This window comes from Monodelphis domestica, chromosome 4 (assembly GCF_027887165.1).
Source record: "Monodelphis domestica isolate mMonDom1 chromosome 4, mMonDom1.pri, whole genome shotgun sequence".
NCBI lineage: Eukaryota > Metazoa > Chordata > Mammalia > Didelphimorphia > Didelphidae > Monodelphis > Monodelphis domestica.
The window spans coordinates 331757729-331770060 of NC_077230.1; the positions used below are offsets into that span (position 1 = coordinate 331757729).

General features: G+C 37.2%; 1 protein-coding gene across 45 annotated transcripts in view; it reads left to right on the top strand.

The window, feature by feature from the left end:
• DLG2 (discs large MAGUK scaffold protein 2) overlaps positions 1-12332 on the top strand; it is a 2177398-nt gene that overhangs the window by 1662120 nt on the left and 502946 nt on the right. For all 45 annotated transcript variants that reach the window (XM_056825173.1, XM_056825188.1, XM_056825175.1 and 42 more), the window contains one exon: positions 9199-9355. In XM_056825173.1, coding sequence (XP_056681151.1) covers positions 9199-9355 — 157 coding nt within the window. The remainder of the gene's footprint in view (positions 1-9198; positions 9356-12332) is intronic.

Genomic DNA, 12332 nt, shown 5'->3' on the forward strand with positions numbered 1-12332 from the left:
ATGGCTATTGGTAATGTGCTTTGATTTATGTCTGTAGGAGAAAATATTGCTACCTTTATCATTTATTTTTTTTTTTACCAAAATCATTATACGCAAATTCAGACGTGTAACTAATTCTAGAACTCTTCTTAGAGAGTCTAATTAGTGGCAAGACCCCTGATTTTCAATTCTGGAAGTATAGACTAGAAACCCAGTTCTGACACTTAGTAGCTATATAATCATATGTAAATTATTTAACTTCCCTCAACCTCATTTTCCTTGTCTGTAGAGTGGTGACTATTGTCTCTGCAATAAATAGATCACTAGGCTAGTTTTTTTTAAAGGAAGGAACTTTGTAACCTTAGAGAAATGTGACAGTATCAGAGCAAGAAACTGAATGGGAAATTCTTTTAAAATGTGCAGATTAATGGTGTCAAACTGACACAGAAATTGGTCGCTGTGGATCTCTTATTGACTTAGAAAACTACAAATATCATTATCTGCATTGTAATATTTATTACAATATAGGTTATTAATATATTCTATGTAATAATATTAATTTAACAATGTTGTAGATAATTGTCTATTATATAAATTATTAATATTTTATTTCCAATTAAATTTTAATATGGTTAAAGCCACACTGGAGTGCCATGAGCTACATCTTTGACACTTCTGACATAAAATACATCTTCAATAATTTACCTCAAGGAAATAAGTTGAAAGAAAGGATCATAACACATTGCAATGTAGATTAGTAGAGGTTTTTAGTATATTTGAGCAGATGCTATCTAATAGGATCCTAAGCTAAGCACAAAAATGTAGTAGTCTTAAAATTTAAGGCTCATGTAGGAAAAAAGAAAGTTGCTGTTTCTATCACCTTATTTCCCAGCTCAAAAACATTCAGGGGCTCCCTTTTTGCCTACTATCCAAAGTATAAATTTCCTGTTTTGAAATTCCAGGCCATTTATAATCTATTCCCAATTCACCTTTACAATCTCATCTCCCCTAATTCACTTAAGATATCCAACCTCTGAACCTTTAGAATATACTCTCTGTCCTCTGACATGTCTTGCATATTCTGACTTCTGAACCATTTTTGCTCCAGCCATGTTTCTCTTCTCCTTTTCTCTACACACCATTCAGGGCCCATCTCAAGTTTCAACTTCTTAGGGACCAGTCTAGCTCAAAGGGAATCGCTTCCTTTTCCAAACTGGTTTTCTGAACAATTCATTTGGCAGTCCTCAATACATAGAACCGTAAAGGGAAAGGGGTGACCTTTTAGAGCCTAAGGAGCCGTTGAGATCATCTAATACAACCCCTTATTGTATTGATGAGGAAGCACAAGATCACAGAGCATCTGCTTTGCCCAAGCACTCTCAGCAATTTATTGAAAAGTTAGGATTAGTATCAAGGTATCTTGATGCCTGGTCCATCCATGCCTCTTCCATGTCCTTTGTCCTCCACAAGATCCTAAATTCCTGCAGGTCTGAGATTATGCCTTTTACTTCTTTTGTAATGCTCACATTGTACAAACAGGATTGGCAATAGGGACCCAATATGTAGTTTTCATTGGTATAAAGGGCTCCCATCTAGAAATATCCTCTAGCAATATAGATTGTCATATTCTCTGTACTTTATAATATTAGAAAGTTGCCTAGACACCTAAGAGATTCAATGACTTGCCCACAGTGACAGAGACAGTACCTTCCCGAGGTGGGATGATCTACCAAGGATTTCCTGGTTCTGAAGCCAACTCTTTGCCTTCTACCCCAAGCTGCTTCACTCATAGAGTAGACACTTCATAAATTCTTGTTGGTTCATTCATTAAAATAATGTCTATCCTTTCAAAAATTTGTTGGAAAACTAAACCCATCATCTTGTCTATCATCATTCTGGTTTGAGGATTAACTAACAAACAATGCCTCATGAGCCAAATCTGACCCTTCACCATCCCAAATTTGTACAAATATAAAAGCCATACTTGGGTTGTAGGATATGATTGTTCACTAGGTGACACAAATAGAATAGCCTCTTGATCATTTATAAGTCTCTTCTACTAGACCACCCTGTTACATCAACCATTTACCTATTCCCTACTCCATACATCCAGTGGTTCATTTATCAGATGTTCACCTACTAATTCTACTTACATAGGTTCTACTTAATTCACCTACTAGGCTCTACTAAATGCAAGACACTCACCTTGATGCCAGCACTAGTTCTTGATTTTGGCGGTTGTTCAGCTTCTACTCTATACATTTCCTTTTAAAGTCTGAGTGAATGAAATATAAGTCTAGACCATTCCTAGTAAAAGCCAAAGGGAAGTGTGGAAAAACAAGTTTCTACCAGTTATTAATATACCTCTGCCTATAATTTTCCCACCTCTATTTTAGATAATTTTAATTATTTTTATTTAGTTTTATTTAAGGCAACAATTATATGACATCAATACAACCAAGAAAAAGTCTTAGAATTGGAGCAACTAAGTACATATATATTTTGTGTGTGTGTATATGCATGAATAGGGACAAGATATAATTTCACTGATATAGAATGAATGAGAAATGAGAAATGAGAAAACTCCCTCTACCAGTTCATGCTAGTATCTTCTCTGCAACTTATAGTGTTAGAGAGACTGATAAGCTAAGTCAATTGCCAAGGCTTATAAAGCTAATATGGGACAGAAATGGCCCTTGAAGCCAATTCCCAATCTCTGTCCGCTATATCATGCTATCTCTCACCTAGTAGATAAATGGAGGAAATCACAGAGCCATCTTGCTTGACTTTTCTATGGAACTGACCAAACCAAGGGTTTTGCTAATTCAACTAGAATTCTGAACAAATATTCAACCATCCTGAGACACTGACTCTTCCATCCATTCTATTTTAATTAAAGCAAGAATCTTTAGTGGAGTGATCATAGACAACCAAAAAATCTTAAAAATTAGCTGTTGGACTTCTAATTCAGCATTCATTGCTGGTTTCTTATTGATCTAGATTTTTTGATGTAAGGATGAGAATTTTCCTTGACCTTCCCTAACTGAATATACCACTTAAACAAGTTTAATTAAACAGTAGGTAGCTAGGTAGCAAAGTAGATAGAGAACCATGCTTGAAATCAGGAAGGGCTGAATTCAAATTTGACTTCAGCCACTTACTGTGTAACTTTAGGCAAATCATTTAATATCTACCTGCCTACCCTACACCAAGCCATTTTACCAGCCCCATGTTAAGTAGAACCAGACCTTGAATCCAGGACTTCTGATCCTAGGGCCATTATTCTTTTTGCTTCCCCACAGGGACATACTAGTTTTGGGTCCAGGTTTCCCTGTCTTCCCTGCTCTGGCTCCATAGATAGAAATTTACTCCTTAGGGCTATCTGTCTAATTGAGGCTCCATTCCCCAGAACTAACCAGCTGAAGCAGAATGTTCTCGGTAAGGACCTGTTGACACTGACCAAAATCAGCTGCAGCAGTCCCAGATGCTCAAACCCCAGTGCCAACACAGTCTGCTCAGGGAAAAAGCATAAATAATTCATAACATCCCTTTTTGGTACTGAGCCCTTTGGCCATATGGTCTAAGGGAAAAACAACAGGCTACAACAACACTGTTACAGCCCCTCCAATCAGTGTTGCCAGCCCACAGCATCCCTGGAGAACCCAAATCACCAGTGTGAGGGCTGCTGTTGCTGCTGCCTGGTGACATCCACAAGCAAATAACCTGGGTATCACTCCAACTCCCCAGCTACTGAAGGTTTTCCAATGATTCACACAGAAAGTCACATTTAAAAGGAAAGTTGAAAAGCTGAAAATCAATGGAATGGGTTTCACAAGAATGATAGATATCTTTGTGTTAAAACTCTGAAAAGGACACAGACAAAGGAGTTTATGCAGATGAAAATTGGCACATATACACACATATGTATTATGTTATCTATTGTGAAGAAATGTATTTCTCCTGTAGAAATCTCAAAAATAATTTTATTTTAGAAGTTATTGTGGTACTTCAAACATTATGGTAATATAAGGTTTATTCAAAATATTTCGAGTAATAATAACAGCATTTATATAGAGATTTAAAGTTTACAAAGCACTTTATAACCTTTATCTCATTTGAGATCCTCACAATGACCTTGAGATATAGGTGCTATTATTATGTCCATTTTACAGGAAATGAAATTGAGGTAACAGAGGTTAAGTGATTCACCTGGCATCATATAGTTAGTAAGGAATTGAGACTGCATTTAAACTCAGGTCTTCCTGACTTTAGTCCCAATGCTTTATCCTCCTAGCCACATAAATTATTCAAAAGAATGTTTAAATGATGTGGTAATATTCAATTCTGATCATATTAACAAAATGGAAACAATATGTGTATAAATATATGTATGTATATCAAGAATAGAAATATATGGAATACAAAACAATAAGAAGTAGTTAAATTATAAGGTAAGCAAACAGGTTAAAGTGACTTGACCAGGGTAATAAGTGTCTGAGGCTGCATTTGAACTCAGGAAGATGAGTCGTCCCGAGTGCAGGGTCAGCACTCTCTATTATGCCATCTAGCTGCCCCAACTATAAGAATCACAAAGCTAGGGAGGGAGGGCACAAATTATCAGAGTTAGAAAAGGATACACATAGCTGTCATCTTGAAGCAAGTGAGGGATTCTTTAAGACCGAGGGAGGAGCACATTCCAGACACTGGAGCTATCCAGCATCAAGGCAGAGAGGCTAAAGATGGAATGTCCCATGTTAGAAACTAAGAACCAATTTTGTTGGACCATAGATGAAGAATGAGGTACAAATTCTAAAACTGGAAACTGGAAAAATAGCTGAGGGCCAGGCTATAGAGGATTTTAAAAGACAAAAAGAAGAGCTTGTGGTTGATCCTAAAGACAAAAGGGACCCACCAGAGCTCATTAAGCAGGGATGTAGCGTAGTCAGAACTGTACTTTAGGAAAAATCTCTTTGTCTGATCAACCATGATTCCAAAGTACAAATTGGGAAGAATGTTACCCACCTCCTATCAGAGAAGTGATGGATTCAATATGCAGAATGAGTCATACTTTTTTTTTTTGCACATAGCCAAAGGGGAAAGTTGATTGTTGTTTGTTTTGGTTTGGTTTTTTGGTTTTTATTGTGAATATTTATTACCAGGTTTTATTCTAGTTAGTTGGGGATGGGGAGGTTTTCCCCCAGTTGAAGTAGGGAGAAAGAAAGAAATAGAAAAAAGAGAAAAAAATGCTTGTTAATTGGGGCAGAAAGGGAATTTTTTTTAAAAGCCGGTTATTCTATATGAATTTCAGAATTGAGAAGGGGAGGAGATTTGAATCAAGAGTACCAACTAAGACTAAGATCAACTAAAAGGTCACTGTAATATTACAATGAGAGGAGTTGAGAATCTCAACTAAAGTGGTAGCTGTATGAGTAGAAAGAAGGGGTTGGAAACAAGCAATATTGAGGTAGAAATGAAAAGATTTGTCAGTTGATTTAGACATGTTGGGAAAGAAAGAGTAAGAAGTCAAGATTAATACCAAGATTACAAACAACAGGGAGACCGAGATGATAATGACATCTTCAGGAAAAGAATTAAAGTTCTATAGAGTAGAAAATGGGGGGAAGGAGGATGGGAGAAGATAATGAAGTAAGTTCTGGATCTATTGAATTTGAGATACTTATGGAGGTCCCATATCCATTTTTAAATGTCCAACAGGAAGCTGGTGGTTTGGGACTAGATCTTGGGAAATACTTGAGCTGATCATCTATATAGGGTAATAATTAAACCCATGAGGTCTAATGAGACCACTGAAACAGAATATAGAAAGAAAAGAAGACAAGAACCTAGTCTTTGGGTGCTCACAAAGTTAGAGAGCGTGATATGAATAATAATCCAGAAAAGGAGATTGCAAAAAAAAAAATGTCAGAGAGGTAGGAGAACCAGGAGAGAGCAGGATCTCAAAAAAGGCAGAGAAGCCTCCAGAAGTATCAAATTTAGCTGAAATGTGAAAAAAAGGAGATAACTACAAAAATGATTATTAGATTTTTCTGTAGTTAATGTAGTGACTATTGGCTTTGGAGTCAGATAATGTAGGTTTGAGTCTCAGCTTTTTGTACTTTTGTATCTTTGAAAAAGTTTTTTAAAGTGTAAAATGGAGAGGTTAGACTAATTTTTAAGGTATTCAATCATAATGTACCATTAACTACATGGTTAAATACACAGATTAAAAAAGATTATATAGATAAAAAAAAATGATTTGGTGAGGACAAGCGACCTAAGATCATGCTGTTGGTGACTGTTAAACTAGAAATGAAACTTAGATATTCTAAATCTTATATTTCTACCATAACAGGATGCTTTCTAGTACCAGAGAATGAAGCAAAACAGAAATCAGAGAAAAATATAGAGACAATATAGAGTAAAGGAGCTCTCCTACTGGGAGAGAGAAAATTCAACTCAACCAAGAAAAAGTGTCCTCATTCTCAGTCAAGGGGTTACATGAGAATGTCTTATCTGTACCTGATAGCATGGATGACAGAAAAGAACTAAATGTCCTAGTGTTAGCATTTTAAAAACATACACTACAGTAGGAAAGACATGATTTACAGACATGAAATCATTAGAAAACAATGCCAGACAGAATATGGCTAAATGTCAAGTTGTATAATAGAGTTACAAAATAGTAAATTAGTTTGACATTAGTGTCTCAGTAGACTGAGAGCCTGGCCTTAAGACAAGAGGTCTTGGGTTCAAATGTGACCTCAGACTCTTCTGGGCAAGTCACTTAACCCCCATTGCCTAGCCCTTACCACTCTTTTGCCCCAGAACCAATACACAGTATTGTTCCTAAGATGAAAGATAAGGGTTTTAAAATTAAATAAATAAATTAGTTTGGAGTAAAGGGAGAGATTAAGGGTTAAAAGAAGAGAAGAAAGAAAAAGAGATGGTAGTTGATCCTGGACATAATACTTTACTGTTTCCAAAAAGCTATTTTTTTACCTTTCAAAAATTAAGTTCCTCCTCTGGCTTACAGAAAGTAAATTTTATTTTTCTTTAAATTTGTTTAATATAATTAAAAGAGCAATAGTCTTAGGATTTAAAACACCTGAGTTCAAGACCCAATTTCAATATTCACTAGCCATCTGGCCATGAGCAAGACTCTCCATTTCTCTGATTGTGAGTTTTCTCATTTATAAAATAAGAATAATTATATTTCCTGCTTCCAATTTCACAAGTTAAGTTGGCTCCTCTCCTGTCTGATTCCAAGGTCAGTGCTCTTTCTTGTCTATCCATAAGTATTTATGAGGCTCTTTCTTTGTGCCAGGTACTGTGCTAAACTCTGGATAAGGATATTGTAAGGCTCAAATGAGATGATAAATGTAAAACACTTTGCCAACCTCATAGACTAGATAAATGTCAGCTATTAGTATTATCATTACTATTATTATTATCTGGTAAATATTTAACAACCAGGCTCTCCAAAAGGAAAAAAATTATATTCATGTATACTTTTAAAGTTGAGTCTGCATTATTAGCCTTTTTTACATTACTTTAAGTCTACAAAAAGCAACAAAACAATTCATCTAATCCTGATTTGTAGCATCTGCCAATTTCTGAGGTATAAATGCTCACACTGAAAAATTTTAAATGACTCTCAGAAGCCAATTAGAGCTGGTGACAGAGAAAGACAAAACCCTGGTCCCTGAGCCTAAGGAGTGCAAATTCTAATGGGGAAGCCAACACACAAGTAACTTTGTAAAACAATATTCATTTGGAAGATAATCTTAGTGGGAAAGAATTAAAAGAGTAAGAGGGAAAAGAACCAGCAAAGCCCTCCTGCAACAGATGATAATTAAGACGAATATTGCAAAGCCGATGGGTGGCTCAGTGAACCAAGAGCCAGACTTAGAGACAGAAGGTCCTGGGTTCTAATCTGGCCTCAGACACTTCCTTGCTATTTTACTCTGTGCAAGTCACTTGACCCCCATTGCCTAGTCCTTAGTGCTCTTCTGCCTTGGAACCAGTACACAGTAATGATTCTAAAAGATGGAAGGTGAGGGTTTAAAAAAAAAAAAAGAATATTGAAGGAAACCAGGAAAGTTAGGTAGAAGCAGTGAGGAGGCAGAGCATGCTAGGAATAGGGGATAGCCAGAGCAAAGGAGAACCTATGTTTGGAACAGTAAGGAAGGCTGAGTCACTGGATCATAGCATGTGTGAAGGGTAGTAAAGTCTAAAATGACTAAACAAGTAGAAAGGGTATAGGTTGGCAAAGACTTTAAATTCCAGATATGTTTTTCTCTTTGATTCTGGAGGTTATAGGGAACCACTGGAGTTCCTTAAATAAGAAGAACCAGCAGGTCAGGGAAATCACATTTGCAGCCAAATGGAAGATAGATTGGAGTGGAGAGATTTGAGGGAGGCCAGACCAACTGGTATTGAGATATTTTAAATAAGAGCTAATAAGGGCCTAAGCCAGATAGCACAGTGATACAGAATTGCACTTGGAATCAAGAAGACATCTTCCTAAACTCAAATGTGGCCTCCAATACTAGCTATGGGCCAGTCACTTAACCCTGTTTGCTTCAGTTTCTTCATCTGTCAAATGAGCTGGAAAACAAAATGGCACTCTGCTATCTTTGCCAAGAAAACCCAAATGGATTCAAGAAGTGCCTGGTGTGACTGAACAATTGATAAGGGTCTATGCTGGGATGGTGGCAATGTGAATAAAGAGAAGGGAATATACACAAGAGATATATTGTAAAAGGGAGAAACAACCCTATTTAACAGCACATTGGATGTGTTATAAGGACATGGTAGAGAGCAGTGTGAGTGTCTAGAGGATCACAATAATGGTTCAAGCCTAGATGATTAGGAAGATGGTGGTCATCTTGACAGAAAAAGAAAAGTTGGAAGAATTGAGGATGTAGGAGGAGAGGTAATGGATTCAATTTTGCCCAACTTGAGGTTGAGATGCCTATGGTAACAGGCATCTTAGTAATGCAGTTGGTAATGCAGGACTACAGTTTAGGAGACATTAAGATTGATTAATACTGGTTTACTTTCTATATGTAAATATGAAATATTTACATATAGATAATACATTTAAATATACTAGCTAATGGTAAGAGTGTACTAATATGACTAAAAGCAAGATAATCTAATTGTCTAATTGACTTCCTAGTCAATCATGGTTCTAAATTATGCCATTTGTCTCCACAGTGAGCCTCGGAAAGTCGTCCTACACAAAGGTTCCACAGGGCTGGGCTTTAACATTGTGGGTGGAGAAGATGGAGAAGGTATCTTCGTATCCTTTATTCTAGCTGGAGGACCAGCAGACCTGAGTGGGGAGCTCCAGAGAGGAGACCAGATTCTATCTGTAAGTATTTATCTGTAAACCCTTTTTTACCTCTTTCTGGGTCTAACACCATCCATACGGAAAATCTTCTTCAGTTGCTTGAAAAACTTTTTAATTACAGAACTAAAGATGATGGAGTTACTTGGGTCTCAGGTGTGCAATGTACCATAAATAGTATTCAGGTTATGAAGGGGATGAACCAGAATCCTGATGCTTACTGATCTGTTTCCCAAGGTTTTCATCTTCTGACTTGAAGTAAGAGAATTTTTGTTTTAGAGTCCAGAACTTCTCATTTTCATTTTTTCATTAATTACTGAAAACTATGTTGAGAAGTATTGAACCCTCCAATCCTCCATACCAAGAACCAAGAATATTTCCTGGGTTCAAAGATCTGCTGCACTCAATCCCTGAGCTGTCTTCCCTTCCTACCTCCATTTCTTTTGATACATATAGTACATAAAGACCCAATATATTAAAGCCAAAGGAGTGTTGACTTTGGAGTCTTGTGTCTAAGTCATTTACTGTCTTTACTAACTTGGGCAAGTTACTTCCAATCCAATCCATTCCAAAAAACATCTATTAAGTGCTATCATGTTCCAGGCACTGTGCTAAGTACTAGGGGATACAATTAGTAAGAAGTGGAGAGGAGAGTTCTCAAGGAGTTTACAATCTAATGAAGAGGGGAGCACAAAAAGAGACAGGGAAGTAGAAAGGGGTTTGGAGGATGCAATGGGGACCCAGTGCAGAAGCATCTTTTTTCATAGAGTAGAAACTAGTCAGGACAGCAAACACAGAGCAGATTGAGTTGAAAAAAGTTTCTGCCTTCTATAAGGGAAGATAGTGGGAGAAGTTTGATACTTTGCCCTCCAATCAGAGGGAAGATGAGGATGTGGGGTGTGGTGTCACTCAAGGCTTGAATTAGCAACAGAACTTGTGTTTCCTCATCTGGTAATTGGAGGTGTTGAAGTAAATAATCTCTGAGGTCCCCTGAATATCTAACTCTAAATGTAGGCATTTAGGTCTCCAATTTACTTTTTTCCAACTGCTTGATCTTGAACAAGTATCTTCTTTTCTGTGAGCCTCAGTTTCTTTATAACAAAAAGTAGGTTGGGCTCAATGACATCTGAGTTCCTTTCTAAGTCTAAATCTTTAATCCTCTGATGCTGCCACCATAACTAGATGCTCAAACTTGTCATTCGGTTCCCTTTTTCCCTTCTTACCTTTGTTGAAGAGGGAATGGGGTATTGGATTTGGAGGCCCTGGACATGCATTCAGGTCTCTGCTCTGCTATTTACCATCTGCTTGACCTTGAGTGAGTCCCCTCCTTCTATGAGCCTGTTTCTTTAGCTATATAATTAGGAAGGGGGGATAAAACTGGGGGATAGAACTAGGGGATCGAACTAAATGTTGTCTAAAGTCCCTTGCAATTCTAGAATTCATGATCTTATTGCATACACTAAGAAACCAAGAGTAAGTTTGTAGGATTTATTAATAATGCTAAGGAGAATATTCAAATTCACAAATGAGTCACCAGAATGCAGTTGTTTGTAACGTATATAAAAGAAGCTTCATAGATCAGTAAGTAGAGAGGTGGCTTTGGCACTGGGATGAGCTAAGCTGAGGTCTTATCTCAGCGCATACTGATTTTGTCACTCTGTCACACCTCACTTGACTCCTCAGCATTGCAGCTAACTTCTAAGATGATAAATTAATCAATAATTGCTCAAGATATAATCTAAATATTCCAAAGGTTTTCCTAAAAATATAACCAACAACAAGGGGGGAAAGATGTCCATACTCCAAGAATCTCACTGTGCTGCTGAAAATCTATGATACCAACTTTCTGAACTTTCTGGAAAAGTGCTTGATATGGGATGCTGCTCTATGAATGACTTCTGACCAGGCTTTCAAGCATGCCAGGATTCAAGAGTCAAGGAATATTAAAGCATAGTCCAAAAACTAGAACAAGAAGAAAGTCAGACCATTGAGATAATGAAATGAAATCACCAAAGATGACCAAAGAAGTGCAAAATCATAACTGCCCAATCTCAGAGTGGATGATACTATAGACTTTCTAATCTATTCTTTAAATATCTTTCCTTTGAAATCTGTATCAAACTCATTTACCCTTTCTGCAATTCTGGGCTCTATTGCTGACCAGTCCAAGAGTCTCTTGGGTTCCAGGGATGATGCTCTGCTCACATTTCTAATTATTGACTGTAAGACTTTCCTTTGGACAGAGGAAAAAGCAAGGAAAATTTTTTCAAACATACAAAGATTAAAATGGGGTCCCCATTATCAGCAAAAGGGAATATATTCTTCCTCTAAAATACTCACACACACACACACACACACACACACACACACACACACAGATTGATTACACAAAAACTAGCCTATTCAATCACAAGATTTTATGAAACATATGCACTTTACTTAGACACAGTTGTCCGGCTTGTCTCTGAGTAGAGAGCATTGAATGTGGCATCGGAGGAACTGAGCTTCAGATCTGGCTGTCCTTGGAAGTCACTGGACCTCTCTGAGACTCAGTTTCCTCCTGTGTAAAATGAAATCTGATGGATTTGTCATTGTTTATTGTTTTCAGTCATTCCCATTTGTGACTCCCTTTGGGGTTTTCTTAGAAAAAATACTGGAGTGGTTTGCTCTTCACCTCACTTTACAGATGAGGAAACTGAGGCAAACAGGGTAGAGTGATTTGTGTAGAGTTACACAGCTAATAAGTGTCTGAGGCCAGATTTGAACCCAGTTCTTCCTGATTCTAGTCTCAATGCTCTATCCATTGCACCACCTAGCTGCTCCTACTCTGTTGAATTAAATAAATGATCTCTAATATCCTTTCCAAATTTAATTTCTGTGATTTGGGGGAGAGATGTACCTGCAGTTCATGCTTCATCTCTCGCCATTTAATTTCCTTAATGCTTCCTGCAATCAGATATTCAGACACAAGGTTTGGGATGTCCTGTGGCTTATTACAGCA